Below are 22,851 nucleotides of genomic sequence, written 5' to 3'. Positions count from 1 at the left end.
CCTGCCCTTCCACCCATGTCTTCTTTAGAAGTGGGCTGTTGAATCTCTCTCTCTCTGGTCGTTTCTCCAGCTATCTTTCTGTTCTCGATCTCTAGTTTGAGTCAACTGGGGTCAGAGAGCATAGTTCCGGTGATTTCGATTCCTTTGGTGGTTCACATGTGTTGTATGGCCCCGAATATGGGCTCTCTTAGTGACTGTTTCATGTCAGCCCGAGCAGAATGTCTATACCTCATTGTTGAATGAAGTATTCTGCCAATGTGTAGTGGATGGGGTGGATGGGTGATGCTGGCCAGTTCACCTGTGTTCTCATGGAACTTCTGCATCTCTGGGTCTGTCAATGAGGGAGAAGAGGAATTTGAATTCTCCAGCTGTAGGAATGGATTCATCTGTTCCCACCAGCAGTATTTTCAGTTTCTGCTTCATGTGCTCTAACACTCTGTTGTTGATGCATGCGCATTAGAAATTGTTGTGTCTTTTTGGAGAATTGACCCCTTCATCATTGAAATAATGCCCGCCATTATTCCTGACGGGTTTCCTTACTCTGTAGTGTGTGTTGAAGGACCATTTCACTGGCCACAGGTTTCTAGCTCGATGTTCCTTTAAACAATATAAACACTTCATCCTTCTTGATGGCATGGATTCTGAAAAGAAGTGTGATGTTGTTCTTATCCTTTTTCTCTGGAGTAAGGTGTTACTGCTCACCTCTCCCCTTCCCACACCCACTTCCAATACCTGCTCCAGATTTCCAGAACAATTTCTTTGTCTTTAATGATCTGTTGCTGAATATTCTAGAAATTCTGTGTGTTTTGGTATTTATCCTTCTTTCAATGTTTTGATTTTCCTGGATCTTGATTAGGTAACTCCATTAATTTCGGTCAATCCTCTGTCATTATTGCTTCAAATAGCTCTCTGTCCACTCTCCTATAGGAATAGGTATTCCTGTTATGTGTGTGTTACACATTTTGTAATGACCTATCAGTCTTGGGTTTTCTGTGTTGTCTGTGTAATTTTTGTCTTTGTGTTTCTCTTTTGGAAGTTTCTTTCCTGTCAATGATTCTTTCCTCTGGTTTATTTTGAGTCTCTTCATGAAGCCACCGCAAGCACTCTTGATTTTTATAATGGTGTTGTTGTCTTTCTAGACAACTCTACAATCTTAGAGTTTCCTATCTCTGCCCACATTTACCATCTCTTCTTCCTCTTGTGCACTTTTCCCTTAGAGCCAGTATCATACATCAAATAGACTTGAAAGTCCAGCCTGCTCTCCCCATCACTTCTGCCACAGGAAGTGTGATTCTCATGCTTGCTGTCATGGTTTTTACCTGCAGCATGCCTTGTAGGGTTGTGTTGAAAGCTAGATACCGTGTCCTGCTGAAGGAAGGGAGGTAAGTGGGAGTTAGGGTGAGGTTTTCTGCTTCTCTGTCTCGGGGTTAGACTGAGGTCCTCGCCGGTGAGACAGGGAGGAGATGGCACTGGAGTTGAGGATTTCCCTCACCTCTGTGGCTGAGTCTTTGGGAAACCCCCAGTTAGACTCTGGAGACATAGTTTCATTTGAGGGCAGACCTTTGTAAGAAGAAAGAACACTTTTGAGTTTCTTTCTCCTTGGGACTATTCCCCCTCTCCCTCACAATGGAGAAAACTTCCCTTCAAAGAGAAAAGAAAAATATTATATATTTGGTGTAGCCATCGACCTTTCCACTTCCCCTGCCCATGGGGCTGGTGACATGGGCCACGGGAGCTCAGAGGTTCCTAATCAACGTGTGAAATTAAAGGAATAACCATGGCTTTCTGATTCCCCTCCCCTGATGCACTCTCCCCAACAACATACTATGACTGGTTTATTGATGGCATGGTGATATTCCAATATCCTGGCAAGATTTGGGGGTTGGCCCCAGCCTCTCATCATCCTGTAAACCTTTTAAAACAGGAAATATGTTAATGGTGTCAAAATGAGGTCTTGCCTAGATGTTATTGAGCTATAATAACATGAGGGTGACTCAAATCTGAATTGCCTCACTCCCCTTTTTGGAACCATCAGCTGTCATTTCTGTCATGGCTTATGCTTCATCTCATAACGGGCCACTCTTTATCTCAACCGATGGCTTTTACTTCTTTTTGATGACACTGCATTTAAACAATCTGAGAAACTTCATAGAACCTGATATGCCATAACTGTGTGTGATTTCAGCAAACAGCCAACTCTTTGTAAGGTTTCAAGATAGCTTTGTAGAGAAGCAAAGAGGTGGCATATCCTTGACACTGCCTGCCTTCTTTCCTCCTTCCTTCCATTTTCTTTCTTTCAGGATTTTAAAATAGCCCCAGGTTCTGTACTTCAGAACTGCAGATACTGGATTGCAAAAATGTGAGGGAACTATACTAAGTGAAATAAGTCCAGTGGAGAAAGTCAATTATCCTTTGGTCACTTATTTGTGGAACATAAGGAATGGCATAGGGAATATTTGGAGAAGGAAGGGAAAAATGAATCGGGGGAGAAGAGTCAGAGGGGGAGATGAACCACGAGAGACTGTGGACTCTGGGAAGCAAACTGAGGGTTTTAGAGGAGAGGGGCATGAGGAGCCTGGTGATGGGTAATAAGGAGGGTACCGATTTCATGGAGCACTGGGTGTTATACGCAAACAGTGTATCCTGGAACACTACATCAAAAACTAATGACAGAAGGGACAAGATGACGTGGGGAAGTAGGAAGAGGCACCTTTTCAACCTGTACTCTAAAGCAAGCTGATTACCTACCAAAGAACTCTGATCACCCATGAAATCAGCCTGAGATCGGAATTTTACACATCTGGATCTCTACAGGGGCAGAAGTCGCCAATCGGCAGGTAAAGCGGAGTGGGAAAGGCGGACTGATATTGCAAGATAAACAAAAGGGGGAGGGAGCCACCAGAGCTGACCAGTTGGAAAGTAATACCCAAACACCAGCCAGTGTGCCCAGTGTCTGGGGACCAGCATTAACTTGGAGACTGGTGAAAGCACTCCAAAAGAGCAAAGGAATGTGGGGGGTAAATTGTGGGAATCTGGGAAGCTAGGGACAGGGGCTTAAGTCCCCAGTCCCAGGACAGCCTCCCCTGCCTCTGAGCTAGAGAGAGTGTGACAAGGAAACCAGATCTTGGTCCCAGAGCCGCCAGCAAACCCGAGATTGCCTGGGTTCTGGCTCCTGTCAGGGGATGGGAGCCACACAGGATGGCAGAACGTGAGCCCTGCTACAGAGCCTCTAATGTGCGCGTCCCTCACCCTCCCCTGAGAGAGGTACAAAGGCCCAGCCAGCGCTCTTTGATAAGCGCCATTGTTTCAGAGCCTAACAAATGCACCCCAAACTCTGCCAGGAGAGAGGTGCGCGAAGGCCCAGCCTGGTGCTTTTGGACCTGCACCCTTTCTCAGAGCCTGAGATGTGCATGCGACACACAGACTCCCCCGAAAGAGGTGCATGCAAGCCGGGTGCTCTTAGACCCAGAAAGACTAAGCACTCCCAGCCTGGGCCAGCGGGAAAATCTCAGTGTGCGATCCCTGCTTAGAACCTCTCTGGCGGTCTGGAGATCCCAGACAGCCGCCGCTGCCATGCTTTTGGGTACAAGCAGAAGATCCTGTGTCCCCAGGGACCATGACTCAGAACCTACTCTGCCAGCAGCCAAGGGGAAATTTATATGGGCTCTGCAACACCCACAGAAGAACAGACTGAGGCTTCTCTCTGAGAGGGAGGTCAGGGTACAGTTTGCTTTCCTCTAAACCTACAAAAACCATCAAAAGAGGTCAAGGCGAGGGGGGAGGGAAGGTGAAGAAACATAAAAACCTCCAGAGAACAAAAGCCTGAAAAAACCGGTTTCCTCAAGCCCACCCCCTAGATGGGGACTGGAGGACTTAACTCAGGGAACATTACTGACTGAAAACCAACGTGGCAGGCACATCCCCAAGAAAACCAATCAGGAAAGAAAAAAAAAAAAAAAAAGACTACAAGAGAACCACCACCACTACTTCATAGGACAACTTTTATTTTTAATTTGTTCCCACTATTCTGGCTCATTTTTTGTAAATAGATAATTGTTTAACCTATCTACCATCACAGAGAGCTGTCCAGCACATCAAATTCCATAATAAATTTCCAACCTAAACTTTTGGTTGCATACACCTGTGTTTCTCTTTTGCACTTCTATTTTTTGAATTTTTAAAAATTTGAGTTTAGTTTAGTTTATTCCTTTTTTATTTTTATTTTCTAATATTCATATAGAGTTAAACTTCAAAGTAATCCCCATTCCCCAATCAATACTACCCCTATAGGTAAACCAATTTTTAATCCCCCTTTATCCTAGGAAAGTTGAGTCCTTTAACAAACATATCAATTACATCCAACAAGGATCAAAACAACCTTCCTTGCCCACACTGAGAATTTATAACCACTCTCCCATCTTTTTCTTCCACCAGTGTTTCTGAGTTTTTGTGTTTGTCCTGATAGTATATAAATCTTACACTTGGGGTTCTTTTCAACAAGGTTATTCCTGTATTTGCATATATTTATATATTTTCTCTTGTTATATACTTTTATCAGTCTTTTTGTTTGTCTTTTGTTTGTATACCTCATAAAGCTTACCTGGGGGCGCATTTGGGCTGAACCTTCTCTTTCATCTTCCCTTTCTTTCCTGTCTCTCTCTATCTATTATTTTTTTCTTTTTCTTGTCTTTTTTCTCTCATTTTGGTGGGGAATCCTGATTGCTCAAAAGTGTTCCAGAGTGCACCCTGACTGCACCACGGCCGATATATCCAGCTACATCTGTTCAGTCATCTCTCACCAAAATTACTAGGAGGAGGAATCCCAACAGAAGAAAAATACAGAGGATGGACCTTCCACAACAGAGCTAAGGGCTATCAACATAGACAATATGTCGAAAAGAGAATTCAGGCTAACATTTATCCAGGCAATAGCTAGGTTGGAGAAAGCCATGGATGACCAAGTGGAATTGATTAGGGCCGTGCTGAAAGCGACCAGACAGGATGTTCACAATGTTAGGGCAGAGTTAAAAGTTACCAGGGCTGATGTTCACAATGCTCGCAATGAGTTCCAATCTAATCTAAATTCTCTCAAACCTAGGGTAACTGAGACAGAAGATAGAATTAGTGATCTGGAGGACAAACAGATAGAGAGAAAGATCAAGACGAAGCCTGGAACAAACAGATTAGAAACCACAAAAACAGAATCAGGGAAATAAATGATGCCATGAAACGTTCCAACGTCAGAATTATTGGAATCCCTGAAGGGGAGGAGAAAGAAAGAAGTCTAGAAGATATAGTGGAACAAGTCCTTCATGAAAATTTCCCAATCTAGTGAATGGAACCAGCATTCATGTACTAGAGGCCAAATGTTCTCCACCCGAGATTATAGATTCCAGAAAAACATCAAGACACCTGATAGTCAAATTGAGGAATCATAATTGTAGGTATAATCTCTTGAAAGCTGCTAGCACTAAGAGGCTCCTTACTTACAGAGGAAAGCCCATGAGAATAGTATTAGACCTGTCCACAGAGACCTGGCAAGCCATAAAGGGCTGGCAAGATATGCAGGGCACTAAATGAGAATAATATGCAGCCAAAAATACTTTATCCAGCAAGACTGACATTCAAAATGGATGGAGAGATAAAGAGATTTCAAGACTGGCAAGGCTTAAAAGATTATGCAACCACCAAGCCAACACTGCAGGAAATCTTAAGGGGGGAGTTCTATAAAAGAGGAAAAATCCTAAGAATAGTATTGAACAGAAATATAGAGACAATCTACAGGAAGAAAGACTTAAAAGGTAGCACGATGTCAATAAAAACATATCTATCAATATCACTCTCAATGAAAATGGCCTAAATGCTCCCATAAAATGGCAAAGGGTTGCAGATTAGATAAAAGATAGGACCCATCCATATGTTGTCTACAAGGGATCCATTTTGAACCTAAAGATATACCCAGACTGAAAGTGAAGGGATGAAGAAGCATCTTTCATGCCAATGGGCCTCAAAAGAAGGATGGGTAGCAATTCTCATATCAGATAAATGAGATTTTAAACTAAAGACTGTAGTCAGAGATACATAAGGACACTACATAATCCTTAAAGGAACTAACCACCAAGATGATCTAACAATTGTAAATATCTATGTCCCCAATATGGGAGCAGCCAATTACACAAGAAAACTGTTAATCAAGATAAAGAGTCATATTGATATGAATACATTAATAGAAGGAGATCTTAACACGCCTCTCTCAGAAATAGACAGATCATCGAAACAGAAAATCAATAAAGAAACAAGAGCATTGAATGACACATTGGACCAGATGGACCTCATAATATATACAGAACATTCCACCCTAATACAACAGAATACTCATTCTCCTCAAGTGCACGTGGAACCTTCTCAAGAATAAACCACATACTGTGTCACAAATCAGGACTCAACTTATACCAAAAGACTGAGAAGATTCCCTGCGTATTCTCAGATCACAATGCTTTGAAACTGGAGCTCAATCACAAGGAAAAGTTCCGAAGGAACTCAGATAACTGGAAGCTAAAGACCACCTTGCTTAAGAATGCTTGGATCAACCAGGAGATCAAAGAAAAACTGAAACAATTCATGGAAACGAATGAGAATGAAGACACTTTGGTCCAAAACCTATGGGATACAGCAAAGGTGGTCCTAAGGGGGAAATACATATCCACCCAAGTCTCCATCAAAAAAATTGAAAACTCCAGAACACAGCAGCTCTCTCTACACCTTAAAGAACTGAAGAATCAACAACAAATCAAACCAACTCCACACATAAGAATGGAAATCATCAAGATTAGAGCTGAGATCCATGAGGTAGAAACCAGAGATACAGTAGAACATATCAATGAAACTAGAAGCTGGTTTTTGGAAGAATCAATAAGATCGATAAACCATTGGTCACACTAATCCAAAAGAAAAGAGAGAAAGCCAAAATTCATAAAATTATGAATGAAAAGGGAGAGATCACAATAAACACCAAGGCAGTAGAAACAATCATCAGAAGTTATTATCAACAGTTTATATGCCAATAAGCTTAGCAACCTAGATGAAATGGATGCATTCCTGGAAAACTATAAACTCCCAAAATTGAACCAGGAAGAATTCCAACAACTGGAATAGACCGATGTCTAGTAATGAGACTGGAGCAGTGATCAAAAATCTCCCCAAAACAAGAGTCCAGGTCCTGACGGATTCCCAGGGGAATTCTACCAAACTTTCAAAGAAGAAATAACACCTATTCCCCTGAAACTGTTTCAAACAATTGAAGCAGAAGGAAAACTCCCAGATTCTTTCTATGAAGCCAGCATTACCCTGATTCCCAAACCAGGCAAAGACGCTACCAAAAAGGAGAATTTCAGATCAATATCACTGATGAATATGGATGGTAAGATTCTCAACAAGATCTTAGCAAACAGGATCCAACAGCTTATTAAAAAGATTATCCACCATGACCAGGAGGGATTCATCCCTTGGCTATAAGGATGATTCAACATTTGCAAATCAATCAATGTGATAGAATAAATTAGTATGAGAAGAGAGAAGAACCACATGGTCCTCTCAATCGATGCAGAAAAAGCATTTGACAAAATCCAGCATCTGATGCATTAAAACGCTTCAAAGTATAGGGATACAGGGAACATTCCTGAACTTCATCAAATCTATCTATGAAAGACCCACAGCAAATATCATCCTCAATGGGAAAAAGCTTGCAGCCTTCCCTTTGAGATCAGGAACACGAGAAGGATGTCCACTCTCTCCACTCTTGTTCAACATAGTATTAGAAGTCCTAGCAACAGCAATCAGACAACAAAGGGAAATAAAAGGTATCCAAATTGGTAATGAAGAAGTCAAACTCTCTCTCTTTGCAGATGACATGATTCTTTATATGGAAAACCCAAAAGACCCCACCCCCAAACTACTAGAACTCATACAGCCATTCAGTAATGTGGCAGGATACAAAGTCAATGTACAGAAATCAGAGGATTTCTTATACACTAACAATGAAAATATAGAAAGGGAAATTAGAGAACTGATTCTATCTACAATATCACCAAGAACCATAAGATACTGGGAATAAACCTAATCAAAGGAGTAAAGGATCTGTACTCGAGAACTACAGAACACTCAAGAAAGAAATTGAAGAAGACACAAAAAGATGGAAGACCATTCCATGCTCTTGGATCAGAAGAATAAACATTGTTAAAATTTCTATACTTTTAATGCCATTCCAATCAAAATTTCACCAGTATTCTTCAAATACCTGGAGCAAATAATCCAAAAATTTATATGGAATCAGAAGAGACCCCAAATCGCTAAGGAAATGTTGAAAAACAAAAATAAAATGTGGGGCATCACGTTACCTGATTTCAAGCTTAACTACAAAGCTGTGACCACCAAGACAGCATGGTACTGGCATACAAACAGACACATAGACCAGTGAAACAGAGTAGAGAGCCCAGATATTGACCCTCAACTCTATGGGTAAATAATCTTTGACAAAGCAGGAAAAAATATACGGTGGAAAAAAGACAGTCTCTTCAATAAATGGTGCTGGGAAAACTGGGCAGCTATATGTAGAAGAATGAAACTCGACCATTCTCTTATACCATACACAAATATAAATTCAAAATGGATAAATGACCTCAACGTGAGACAGGAATCCATCCGATCCTAGAAGAGAACATAAGCAGTAATCTCTTCGATATCAGCCACAGCAACTCCTTTCAAGATATGTCCCCAAAGGCAAAGGAAACAAAAGCCAAAATAAACTTGGGACTTCAGCAAAATCAAAAGCTTCTGCACAGCAAAGGAAACAGTCAATAAAACATAGAGACAACACACGGAATGGGAGAAGATATTCGCAAATGACAGTACAGACAAAAGGTTGATATCCAGGATCTACAAAGAACACCTCAAACTCAACACACACAAAATAGATAATCATATCAAAAAATGGGCAGAAGGTATGAACATACACTTCTCCAATGAAGTCATACAAATGGCTATCAGACACATGAAAAATTGTTCATCATCACTAGCCCTCAGGGAGATTCAAATTAAAACCACATTGAGATATGGCCAAAATTAACCAAACGGGAAACAATATGCGTTGGAGGGGATGTGGAGAAAGGGGAACCCTCTTCCATTGTTGGTGGGAATGCAAGTTGGTGCAGCCTCATTAGAGAACAGTGTGGACATTCCTTAAGAAATAAAAATAGAGCTTCTCTATGAGCTGCCATTGCACTACTGGGTATTTACCCCAAAGATACAGATGTGATAAGAAGGGCCATCTGTACCCCAGGGTTTATAGCAGCAATGGCCACGGTTGCCAAACTGTAGAAAGAACCAAGATGCCCTTCAACGGACGAATGGATAAGGAAGATGTGGTCCATATACACTATGGAGTATTATGCCTCCATCAGAATGGACGAATACCCAGCTTTTTTAGCAACATGATTGGGACTGGAGGAGATTATGCTGAGTGAAATAAGGCAACAAACAGAGTCAGTTATCATATGGTTTCACTTATTGGTGGAGCATGGTGGACATGGGACGTTAGGAGAAGGGAGTTGGGGGAAATTGGAAGGGGAGGTGAACTATGAGAGATTATGGCCTCTGAAAAACAATCTGAGGGGTTTTAAGTCTTGGGGTTGGGAGGTTGGGGAAACCAGGTGGTGGGTATTAGAGAGGGCATGGATTGCATGGAGCACTGGGTGTGGTACAAAAACAAAGAATACTGTTAGGCTGAAAATAAATAAAAAATAAATTTAAAAAAAACAAGAAAACAAAAACTAATGACAGACTGTGTGGTGACTAACATAAAAAAAAAAGCTAGGGAAATAATGAATTAATGGATATATTTTCAATGTCTGCATGATCCCTTGTCAAAATTGAATAGGTTGAACATTCATTGACTACTATGTGAATAGAATTTGGGGGCAAAAATAAGTTAAACACACTTGTGCTCTTTATCATAAATTGATTGTGAGCCATGATGACTTCATCAGAAATTCTAATTTTATCTTCCTTTTTAATCCTGTGAATTCATGCTGCTAAGCAAAGTGATTGTTGTCATATCTTTGGATTATAATTGTGGTACTATCTGTACTATAGATTATTATTCATAATATGTTTTGTCATCCAGCTTATCTTTGTTTCTTCCTCTCTTAGATAAAGCCTCGACAATACGAAGGTAAGATTTGGGGCTTCAGTTTTCTTTGCCAAAAATTCTCAGTAACCGTATTTGATGTGTGTTTAATTTGATGAGGGATAAATATGGTGACTTCTGATGTCTCACTGACTTCAGTCTTGAAAATGGTTCTCTTCCCCATGTGGAGTCTAAGTGACAGTATGGAGGGAGTTGCCATCTCTAAGAGACCAGGAGAAGGAAATCTTCGTGGGGCTAGGGAGAATACAAGGTGTAATTTTGCAGAGACATGTTTAGGAGGCAAGTGATGATGACAGCGTGAGGTCTGGAGTGAGTACTTCACCATGAGCTGGCTCTTGGTGAAATGTCAAGAGGAGAAAACTCTCTGAGTCTAGCAAACCGGCTACATGTAGGGAAGAAGGCAGATATTGCCATGCAGAGCGTGTGTTACAGGAGAGAAGTAAACTGTGGTTTTAAGTCTGAAGTGGAGGGGTCGTTGCCTACAGGGGAGAATGAATGGAATAGAGCCTGTGCCAGCGGGGATAATGGATAGTGTGTGGGGCTCATGGATTGTGGTGATTCCATGGTGCTGGCTGTTGACGGCCTGGGTGGCCACCTGGCACTTAGGAAACCATTGAATGTCGTTGTTCGTTGTTGTGAGTGAGGAAGTGGTACTGGTGAGAAGAGAGATCTCAGAGCAGGAGAGCGCTCACAGTGGGTCAGGAGAAGAGAAGTTTGCACTTTGAGGCAAGATGAGAGAATTATTTTTTTAGGAGATTCTGTTTATTCACTTGATATATATAGAGAGAGAGCACAAGCAGGCAGAGTGGGAGGCAGACAGAGAGGGAGAAGCAGGTCCTTGCTGAGCAGAGAGTTGGATGTGGGATGTGATCCCAGGACCCAGGATCCTGATCCCAGCAGAAGGCAGACCCTTAACCAACTGAGCCACCCAGGTGCCCCATGATGAGAAAATTAAGTGGCTCTTAGAGGAGTCTGTGTTCTAGACCTTACAAGTGTTATGCAGCTGCCATCAGTCTCCTCATGAGTGTTGTTTTCCTTTAAGGGTGGAGGGTAACATTCTCCTGTTGTGATGAAAAAAGCTTGTCTTCTCAGGCTTGTGCATTATCCAGGGCCTCCAAAGACTGTCTGTAACGTGGAGATTGTACCCAAGTGTGTTTATAGCAGAGAACTGGTCCTCCAGAGCCCCCAGCCTGGGGTCCATGAAAGGCGATCTGGGAGCAGCAGAAAGTTTCTGAAGGCCTGTGAGTTGTCACTCACCTGACATCTTGAGCTTTCCTTGTGTGGAATTCCAAGTAGGACCTGGAAGTGGACGTTCCACTGAGCAGGAACAAAGTATAGTTTTGCTCATTATGGGTTGTTTGCAGGGACCTGCTTTTGGATCTGAATCACTGGAGGAGAGAGATGTTAGTTGCTAGGATGCTTGATTTTTCGGTCACATCTCTGGCGATGACATTAGCATATGCAAGGTTTGAATTTTCCAAGAATAGTGCTTACAGTTGGGAGAAAAATGAGAAAGCATTCGATTGTTTCTTTTTCTATGTTTGAAAAACATTTTAAGTAGGAATCTCACTGATATCGAATGTCTTAGGTTTCAAATGCTGCTACAACATGCTTCCTTCAGACACAATGGGAATGCTAGCAAGTTAGTGACACCCAAGTGTCAGAGAATGTACTCTGGTGCTAATATATTGGGATTATTCAATGTCACTGTTTTTGCTAATTATCTTAAAATTCTTTTTTCTCTTTCAGTTACTTTAGACCAAATCAAGATGAAGATTAATAACCTTCAAAACGAAAACAGGGATCTTGAAAAAAACATAGCGAGTTGGGAGGAGAGGGTATGTGTGCACTTTCAAATTTTTTTTGTGATTGCATATTGGTTACTTACCCTCTGGTAGTTCATTCTATCGATCTATATCATGCAACCCAGAAATGGTCCTTGAGTAAGAGAAGCTTCACAAACGTGGAGTACTGCCTCTTTCTTTGTGAAAGGAGTCACAAATATAGGTTTCTTTAACATGCTATTTTGGACTTCTGATTCTTTTTCATATTTTTTATAGGCCAGGGAAGCAAAGAAGCAAGCAGAAGCGAAGAGAGAACATGAGCGTTCCCTTGCTGGAGTACGTAAATTAAAAGTAAGACTCCTTTCTTTGCCTGAATTGTGTTCTAACAACAGAAATAAAAGTAATAAAATATTATTATTATTATTAAAATTATTATTATTTCAAAGATTGATTTGAGAGAAGGAAAGAGTGAGGGGAGGGGTTCTGAAGGAGACAGAGAGAGAATGCCAAGCTGACACCGTGCCGAGTGTTTCGCCTGATGCGGGGATCAGTCCCATGACCCTGAGATCAGGACTTGAGGCAAACGAAAGCAGGAGTCAGACACTCCACAGACTGGGCCACCCAGGTGCAACCCAGGTGCCCCCAGGTGCCCCAAGGAATGAATCATTGTTACTCATTCAATATGTTTTCTTGAAGGAGAACATCAAAAAGGTGGAAGAGATTAATGAAAATTTGAAGGACTCCCTTCATTGTAAACAGGCTCTCTTACAAGCTCAGAGAGAAAAGAATATCAAGAATGTGGATGTGGTAAAAGTTAGGTGTTAGTTGTACTATAATGTGGCTTGGGAGGCTTTCGGTTCATTGGGTGAGGTGAGTGCAGTGTACTCGTGTGCTGTTTGCGCAGTAGAGCGTGGGCGTCTGGGAACAGCAACTCCTACTGAACCGTGAGCTGTGATTTCACTTAGGACCACCCCGATGAGATTTGCAATTTCCAGGCCTAGGAAGTATGGTTTATTTCACAGCTGGGTAATCATCACATCATTCAGCGCTGCCCTCCAAGTTACGTAGAAAATCCCACAAAATACGTGAGCAGTGAAGGATGATAGCAAGCCCAATTTGTATAGTAGAATATTATTTTATATCAGTTCCTCTAAGAAAGCCATTTGTGCGTTTTTTGACATGAACTAGTTTCTTTACTTGCCCCTTATTCCATTTATGCCTCAAGGGCTTTCTTTGTTGCCCTCCATGATCCTGTCCTGTTAGGTGCCCTCATATGTCTTTTCTCAAATCTGTCTTAAAGGCCCAAGATGCACTGGCGGATCAAGAGCTGAGAGCCTTGACATCAAAAAACCAAGAACTGAAAGGTACCTTGTTTGGGGGGATGAAATCTCCATATGGTGGCAATGAGTTTGCATCGGGCAGGGAGAGAATGCCTTTCTGCCTTCACGGCCTTGCCCTTCTCCTTTCCCCATTGAAACCAAGTTCTCGGGTCATGGCACAAACATAGAAAATTAAACTCATCCTTTACAGAAAGGAAAACATTCCTGGAAGACCAGTGTAATGACCTGAGTTCTAAGAAAACAGCTAAAGAAGCAGAATTGAACCTGCTAAAAAAGAAATTGGATATGGTGGTGGAGTTCTCTGAAAACCGAAAACTGACTGCAGAAAAGTAAGCTATTGCTGTGTTGTCATAGATATTGTTGTATGAATTTTTGTGGCAGCAAGTATTTAGATCTTCTGGAATTGGATCTTTGTGTACTTTTGCCAAATGCATTCTGTAGAATTGTGCCTGCCCTTCCTGTCTTGATTTGTGTAACCTGAATTTTCCTTTCTGTTCTAATGACTTGCCACATGTTATTGTGTGATTCATTGGGGAAGAAGAGGGAAGGTACCAGCATTAATCACTTTGATACGTGGATCCCCTCTGGATCAGTCTACATTGTCCTTTCATTTTAACTCTCATCACGTGCTCTGTCCACTCCTGCATTAGGTCCATTTCTTGTTCAGTATGAGACTTGGGTCCAGAATGTGCAGAGAAAAATGGAATTCTCTTCCTGCAGAAACAGGGAAAGTTTCCTTGTGGAAAGTGTGCTGGGGCTCCAGCAATACTGGGTCCCTTTATCTGGTGTACAACTGAGATCATTCGCTGCAGCCCAATACCTTAGAAGGCCAGGGTATTTCCTGTCCACCTGGTTTTCTTTTCCTTTTCTTTCTTTCTTTCCTTCTTTCTTTCTTTCTTTCTTTTTTTAAGAGATTTTATTTATCTATTTGACAGAAAGAGACACCGCGAGAGAGACAACACAAGCAGGGGGAGTGCGAGAGGGAGAAGCAGGCTTCCCACCGAACAGGGAGTCCAGTGTGGCGCTCTGTTGCAGGACCCTGGGATCATGACCTGTACCAAATACTTTTAAGCAGATAATTACTGAGCCATCCTGGTGCCCCTCCACACGATTTTCCAGGTGTATGTCTCTTGGATCCCAACCAAAGCCTGCAGTTTCACTAAGTCTCATCTTTGCTGGCTGGACGAGAGCTTCGCTTGTTGCATTCCAACCTGTCCCCAAAAGGTTGCTTGTTCATTTACTTTGTATTCACTCGCCTGTTCTAGAATTCACTGATGTGTCCTCCAGAAACTGGCTCTCACTGCCAGGCTGGCTTTCTCCTAGGCTTCCTTCTTCTCCATCTGATTATCATGTTTCTTCATGTGCTCTTTAGAAATTGGGTGCATTCACTCACAAGTTTTCTCTCTTGTCCAGTGTGTCCTTTTATTTCTCAGGAGGAGATAAGGACGTTGGAGTCCCTCATTCATGTGGAAAAGCAAAACTGTTCCCTGTCTACCCTGGAGACTCAGCTTTGTGTTATTCCTTCCCACATCGGGGGTGGGGGCCACTCTCTCTCATAGGCACTTGGGTTCTGTTCATTGGTAAAGACCCACTCCCCTCACTCTTTCCTTCTCTCAAATCAATCTTTGAAATAATAATAATTTTAATAATAATAATAATAATAATTCATTACTTTTATTTCTGCTGTTAGAACACAATTCAGGCAAAGAAAGGAGTGTTACTTTTAATTTACATACTTCAGGACCTTCTTGGGGCAGGTCCAGTGTCCTGACCACCTTTCTCTCTTCAACACCATATCCCTGAGCCACACACTGACTGCCACTCCAGAAGACATTTGCTGAAGGATGGTTGAGAGACCAGAAGCAGATGCTCCTGTCCTTCTCTTTCTAGAGCTTTTGTCTGTCCCTAAGTCTTTCTGCATGAGATTCTTGACAAGTGTCCTGTTGAAACCTTGTGAATGAACACCATGAACAAAAGAGTCGAGGGCAGACCAGCAGACCAACCTTTCAAAGCATCACCATTTGCTGCCTTCACCATCCATGAAGTTGGTCTTGGTCAAGAAGGTTGACTTGGGGCGCCTGGGTGGTTCAGTAGATTAGAGCCTCTGCTTTCGGCTGAGTTCATGGTCCCCCTGGGATGGAGCCCTGCATTGGGCTCTTTGCTCAGTGGGCAGCCTGCTCCCCCCCCCCCCACCGCCTACCTCTCTGCATACTTGAGATCTCTCTCTGTCAAATAAATGAATAAAATCTTTTTTTTTTTAAATAAAGGTAGAGTCATTGGAGTTGACAGATTTACATCTGAACTATGTTCCACTGTGATAACACCCTGAGTATGTGACAGTTCACATGGATTATTTAAGGACATATTTTCGGCACTAAGATTGGCCTTTTCCTATACCAGGATCTTTCACGAGGGGCCAAGGGTTGTACTTCTAAAGCCTAGAGATGTGTGGGAGTGAGTTTCCATACCAGTGAAGCCATATTCTGGAAGTTCCTTTGGGCTGAATGTGGGGGCACAGCCTTGGTCTGAGGATCAGGGCTCCCCACAGAGACTAATGATGGTCCCCTATTCATCCTAATGAGTGTAGCTCATCAGGCTTGGCTTTTCACTTTGAATTGAAATGAGCCTTCACCATCTCAAAACAAAGACGTATTCCAAGAGGGCACAGAGTGCAATATTATTTGGTGACATAGTGAATGAATTAAAGTAGACAAGTAAAAAGACAGCCCCGATTGCAGGGAGCTTGGCCAGCAGCAAGAGTTCGATGTTTCTTCAACCTTAAATGGGGCCTTCATTCATTTCCCTGTTATGTTGTCAGTCTGTGCTTTTAGCGGGGACATTCCAACATAGGCCATCAAGTGTGCTGGAAGAATAAATGGCAAAAATTCAGGACCGTGGCTACTGGACAATGTATATATCTCTCCCATCTTAGGAAGCTAGAAGAGAAACTGTATGAATTGAATGCAACTAAGAATGAGCTGTTAGCTGCCGATAAATATCTGAAAGTAACTGAAGCAGAAATGGAGAAGTACGGGTAAGTTCAGACACTACATACTATTGGCTCCTGAAAAGTTCCCTTTGGATTTTTTTTTAATTTTTTAATTTTCTTATAAACATATGATGAATTCTTAGCCCCAGGGGTACAGGTCTGTTATTCACCAGGCTTACACACTTCACAGCACTCACCATAGCTCATACCCTCCCCAGTGTCCATAACCCCACCATCCTCTTCCTACAATCTTCCCCCCAGCATCCCTCAGTTTATTTTGTGACATCTTGTTTCATTTATTCTTTTCCTACCCCACAACCCCCCACGTTGCATCTCCACTTCCTCATATCAGGGAGACCATATGATAGTTGTCTTTCTCCGATCGACTTCTTTCGATAAGGATAATTCCCTCTAGTTCCATGCACATCGTCGCAAATGGCAAGATATTTCTTTTGATGGCTTCATAGTATTCCACTGTATATATATACCACATCTTCTTTATGCACTCATTTGTTGATGGACATCTAGGTCCTTTCCGTAGTTTGGCTATTGTGGACATTGCTGCTATAAACATTCAGGTACACGTGGCCCTTCAGATCACTACGTTTGTATCATTAGGGTAAATAGCCAGTAGTGCAATTGCTGGGTCATAGGGTAGCTCTATTTTCAGCTTTTTGAGAAACCACCATGCTGTTTTCCAGAGTGGTTGCACCAGCTTGCATTCCCACCAGAAGTGTAAGAGTGTTCTTTTTTCTATGCATCCTCGCCAGCATCTGTCATTTCCTGACTTGTTAATCTTAGCCATTCTGACTAGTGTGAGGTGGTATCTCATTGTGGTTTTGATTTGTATTTCCCTGATGCCGAGTGATGTGGAGCAATTTTTCATGTGTCTGTTGGCCATCTGGATGTCTTTGCAGAAATGTCTGTTCATGTCCTCTGCCGTTTCTTGATTGGATTATTTGTTCTTTGGGTGTTGAGTTTCCGAAGCTCTTTATAGATTTTGGATCCTAGCCCTTTATCTGATATGTCGTTTGCAAATATCGTCTCCCATTCTGTCAGTTGTCTTTTGGTTTTGTTAACTGTTTCCTTTGCTGTGCAGAAGCTTTTGGTCTTGATGAAGTTCCAATAGTTTGTTTTTGCCTTTGATTTCCTCCCTTTTGACGATGTTTCTAGGAATAAGTTGCTGTGGTTGAGGTTGAAGATGTTGTTGCCTGTATTCTCCTCAAGGATTTTGATGGATTCCTTTCTCACATTGACGCTCTTTGTCCATTTTTAGTCTATTTTCCTGTGTAGTGTAAGGAAATGGTCCAGTTTCATTTTAATGCATGTGGCTGTCCAATTTCCCCAACACCATATGTTGAAGAGTCGGTCTTTGGACATTGGATATTCTTTCCTGCTTTGTTGAAGATTAGTTGACCATAGAGTTGAGGGTGTATTTTTGGGTTCTCTCTTCTGGTCCATTGATCTATGTGTCAGTTTTTGTGCCAGTACCATTCTGTCTTGATGATGACAGCTTTGTAGCAGAGGTTGAATTCCAGAATTGTGATGCCACCAACTTTGGCTTTCTTTTTCAATATTGTTTTGGCTATTCGAGGTTTTTTCTGGTTCCACATAAATTTTAGGATTATTTGTTCCATTTCTTTGAAAAAAATGGATGGGATTTTGATAGGGATTGCATTAAATGTGTGAATTTCTTTAGGTAGCAAAGACATTTTCATAATATTTGTTTTTCCAATCCAGGTGCATGGAACCTTTTTCCATTTCTTTGTGTCTTCCTCAATTTCTTTCATGAGCACTTTAGAGTTTTCTTAGTATAGTTTCTTTGCCTCTTTGCTTAGTTGTATTCCTAATTATCTTATGGTTTTGGGTGCAGTTGTAAATGGGGTTGACTCCTTAATTTTCGTCCTTTTGTCTTGTGTTGTGTAAAGCAATGCAACTGATTTCTGTGCATCGGTTTTATATCCTGACACTTTACTGAATTCCTGTACAAGTTCTAGAAGATTTGGAGTGAAGTCTTTTGGGGATTCCACATATAGTATCATATCATCTGCAAAGAGTGAGAGTTTGACTTTTTTTTTTTTTTTTGCTGATTTGGATGTTTTTGATATCTTTTTGTTGTCTGATTGCTGAGGCGTGGACTTCTAGTACTATGTTGAATAGCAGTGGTGATAATGGACATCCCTGCCATGTTCCTGACCTTAGCGGAAAAGCTCTCAGTTTTTCTCCATTGAGAATGATATTTGCAGCGGGTTTTCCATAGATGGCTTTGATAATATTGAGATATATGCCCTCTATCCCTACACTTTGAAGTGTTCTGATCAGGAAGGAATGCTGTACTTTGTCAACTGCTTTTTCAGCATCTACTGAGAGTATCATGTGGTTCTTGTTCTTTTCTTAATGTATTGTATCACATTAATTGATTTGCGGATGTTGAACCAACCTTGCAGCCCTGGAATAAATCCAACTTGGTGGTGGAGAATAATCGTTTTAATGTACTCTTGGATCCTATTGGCTAGTATTTTGGTGAGGATTCTTGTGTCTGTGTTCATCAAGGATATTGATCTGTAATTCTCTTTTTTGATGGGATCCTTGTCTGGTTTGGGGATCAAGGTGATGCAGGCCTCATAAAACGAGTTTGGAAGTTTTCCTACCATTTCAGTTTTTTGGAACAGTTTCGGGACAATAGGAATTAATTCTTCTTTAAATGTTTGATAGAATTCCCCTGGGAAGCAATCTGGCTCTGGGCTTTTATTTGTTTGGATATTTTTGATGACTATTTCAATCTCCCTACTGGTTATGGGTCTGTTAAGGTTTTCTATTTATTCCTGGCTCACTTCTGGTAGATAATATTGTCTCTGATAGTGCACCCACTGCTTCCAGATTATCAGATTTGTTGGCGAAGAGTTGCTCATAATATGTACTTATAATTGTTTGTATTTCTTTGGTGTTGGTTTGATCTCTCCTCTTTCATTTGTGATTTTATTAATTTGGGTCCTTTTTCTTTTCCTTTGATAGGTGTGGCCAGGGGTTTATCAATCTTATTAATTCTTTCAGAGAACCAGCTCCTAGTTTCATTGATTTGTTCTATTGTTTTGTTTGTTTGTTTGTTTGTTTGTTTTTTAAGATTTTAAGTATTTATTTGACAGAGAGAGAGATCACAAGTAGGCAGTAGGCAGAGAGGCAGGCAGAGAGAGGGAGGAGGAAGCAGGCTTCCCGCTGAGCAGAGAGCCCGATGCAAGGCTCGATCCCGGGACCCTGGGATCATGACCTGAGCCGAAGGCAGAGGCCCAACCCACTGAGCCACACAGGCGCCCCTGTTTGTTTGTTTCTATTTCATTGATTTCTGCTCTGATCTTTATGATTTCTCTTCTCCTGCTGAGTTTAGGTTTTCTTTGGTGTTCTTTCTCCAGCTCCTTTAGGTGTAGGGTTAGGTTGTGTATTTGAGACCTTTCTTATTTCTTGAGAAAGGCTTGTATCGCTATATATTTTCCTCTCAGCACTGCCTTTGCTGTGTCCCACAGATTTTGAACCATTGTGTTTTCATTGTCATTTGTTTCCATGATTTTTTTTCAATTCTTCTTTATTTTCCTGGTTGACACATCCATTCTTTAATAGGATGCTCTTTAGCTTCCTTTCTCTGTCATTTGAGGTCCTTCCAACTTTCCTCTTGTGATTGAGTTCTAGCTTCAGAGCATTGTCATCTGAAAATATGCAGGGGATGATCCCAATCTTTTGATACTGGTTGAGACCTGATTTGTGAACCAGGATGTGATCTATTTTGGAGAATGTTCCATGTGCATTAGAGAAGAATATGTATTGTTGCTTTGGGATGCAATGTTCTGAATACATCTGTGATGGTCCAGTGTGTCATTTGAGGCCTTCATTTCCTTGTTCAACTTTCGCTTGCATGATCTGTCCATTTCAGTGAGGAGAGTGTTAAAGTCCCCTACTCTTCTTGAATTATTGTTGATGTGTTTCTTTGATTTTGTTATTAATTGGTTTATATAGTTGGCTGCTCCCATGTTAGGGGCATAGATATTTAAAATTGTTAGATCTTCTTGTTGGAGAGACCCTTTGAGTATGATATAGTGTCCTTCCTCATCTCTTTTATTATAGTCTTTGGCATAAAATCTAATTGATCTGATAGAAGGATTGCCACCCCAGCTTTCTTCTGATTTTCATTAGCATGGTAAATTGTTTTCCACACCCTCACTTTAAATCTGGAGGTGTCTTAGGGTCTAAAATGAGTTTCTTGTAGGCAGCATATGGTTGGGTATTGTTTTCTTATCCATTCTGATACCCTGTGTCTTTTGATTGGGGCATTTAACCCATTTACATTCAGGGTAACTATTGAGAGATATGAATTTAGTGCCCTTGTATTGCCTGTAAGATGACTGTTACTGTATGTTGTCTCTGTTCCTTTCTGATCTACAACTTTTAGGCTCTCTCTTTGCTTAGAGGACCACTTTCAATATTTTTTGTAGAGCTGGTCTGGTGTTTGCAAATTCTTTCAGTTTTTGTTTGTCCTGGAAGGTTTTTACCTCTCCTTGTATTTTCAATGATAGTCTAGCTGGATATAGTATTCTTGCCTGCATATTTTTCTTGTTTATTGCTCTGAATATATCTTGCCAGTCCTTGCTGGCCTGCCCGGTCTCTTTGGATAAGTCTGCTGCCAATCTAATATTTTTACCATTGTATGTTACAGACTTCTTGTCCCGGGGTGCTCTCAGGATTTTCTCTTTGTTGCTAAGACTTGTAAATTTTACTATTAGATGACGGGTTGTGGACCTATTCTTATTGATTTCGAGGGGGGTTCTCTACACCTCCTGGATTTTGATGCTTGCTCCCTTTGCCATATTAGGGAAATTCTCTCCAATAATTCTCTCCAATAGACCTTCTGCTCTGCTCTCTCTTCTTCTCCTTCTGGAATCCCAGTTATTCTAATGCTGTTTTGTCTTGTGGTATTACTTATCTCTGGAATTCTCCCCAAGTGGTCCTGTAGTTGTTTGTCTCTCTTTTGCTCAGCTTCTTTATTCTCTGTTATTTGGTCTTCTATATCACTAACTCTTTCTTCTGCCTCTTTTATCCTCGCAGTAAGAGCCTCCATCTTTGATTGAACCTCTTTAATAGCCTTTTTGATTTCAACATGGTTAAACTGTGGTTCTTTTATTTATCCAGAAAGGGTTTTTATATCTCCAGATAGGTTTTCTTTAATATCTTCCATGCCTTTTTAGAGCGTGGCTAGAACTTTGAGAATCATCATTTTGAACTCTAGATCTGACATATTACCAATGTCCGTATTGATTAGGTCCCTAGCCTTCAGTACTGCCTCTTGTTCTTTTTATTGTGGTGAGTTTTTCTGCCTTGTCACTTTGTCCAGATAAGAATATTTGAAGGAGCAAATAAAATACTAAAAGGGTGGCAAAGACCCCAGGAAAGTGTGCTTGAGCCAAATCAGAAGAGACCCCAAATCATGGTGGGAGAGAAAGGGGGAAAAAGGAAGTTCAGGGAAAAAATTTTAAAAGAATACAAATAATGAAATAATATAAAAAAGAAAAATATATATACATATTAGACTGGTGACTAGAACAGGGTCATTCACTTAATTTTGGGTGTATTTTTGTCTCTTACAAGAAATTACCTCCCCAAATTTTAAAGGATGGAAAACATATATAAGAGAAAAAAAATAAATAAAAATACCAATCTCCCCATTTAATCCAATAAAAAAAAAAAAAAGAGTAAGCACAATGAAAGGATGGAATATGACTATTAAGATGAAAAGAAATTTTTTTAATTTCTAAAGAAAGAGTTGATATGTAAGTTGGTTGGGAGAATAAAGAAAAAGAAAGTGGAGAAGAATTGCTCAGGCTGGAAAGTAGAACAAGCCCGGTGGTAGATTTAGGGTGTAGTTTCATCTATTAGAAGAAGTTGTACCCCAAATTTTTTAGAAGAAAAAACCCTATGTGTATACAGAAACTGAAGTTAGATACAATGAAGGATAACATGACAATAATAATGAAGGTTTGAAAAAGATTTTTTTAATGAAAAGTATTGTTAAGATAAACTAGTTAAAAAAACGTTAAAAGAAGAAAGGGTAAAAGTTTTAAAAAATTAGCTGAATAAAAAAGTAAAGTTAAAAAAATTAACTTTGCAAGACTAAAGTATCATGAGGAGAAAGCCGTGAATTCATGGTTTGCTTTAGCCTCCTCTCGTATTCCGCTGTTCTCCTTGGTAAGTGAACTTGGTCTTGGCTGGACTTCTTGTTGATCTTCTCAGGGAGGGGCCTGTGGTAGTGATTCCCAGGTCTCTTTGCCCCAGGCGGAATTGCACCACCCTTTCCAGAGGCCAGGCTAAGTAATCCGCTGGGGTCACTTTCAGATTTTGTTTCCTGAACACTTTCCGTAGAGTTCCAGAGATCAGTAATGAAAGTGGCGGCCTCCCAATCTCTGTCCTGGAGGAGCCGAAAGCTCAGGGACCAACTCCTCAGTGCGCCCTCAGGGAAACACACTCATCATTTCCCTCTCCCTGGCCTCC

General features: G+C 41.1%; 1 protein-coding gene across 9 annotated transcripts in view; it reads left to right on the top strand.

Moving 5' to 3' along the window:
* LOC131820142 (transport and Golgi organization protein 1 homolog) overlaps nt 1-22,851 on the top strand; it is a 118,274-nt gene that overhangs the window by 33,734 nt on the left and 61,689 nt on the right. For 8 of the 9 annotated variants that reach the window (XM_059155716.1, XM_059155723.1, XM_059155719.1 and 5 more), the window contains 6 exons: nt 10,207-10,228; nt 11,954-12,042; nt 12,265-12,339; nt 13,289-13,352; nt 13,519-13,657; nt 16,261-16,362. In XM_059155716.1, the coding sequence (XP_059011699.1) occupies nt 10,207-10,228; nt 11,954-12,042; nt 12,265-12,339; nt 13,289-13,352; nt 13,519-13,657; nt 16,261-16,362 (491 nt within the window). The remainder of the gene's footprint in view (nt 1-10,206; nt 10,229-11,953; nt 12,043-12,264; nt 12,340-13,288; nt 13,353-13,518; nt 13,658-16,260; nt 16,363-22,851) is intronic. The other variant, XM_059155722.1, reaches the window with a different exon arrangement.

This window comes from Mustela lutreola, chromosome 17 (assembly GCF_030435805.1).
Source record: "Mustela lutreola isolate mMusLut2 chromosome 17, mMusLut2.pri, whole genome shotgun sequence".
Classification (NCBI taxonomy): Eukaryota; Metazoa; Chordata; class Mammalia; order Carnivora; family Mustelidae; genus Mustela; species Mustela lutreola.
This window is presented reverse-complemented; position numbering and strand designations above follow the sequence as displayed.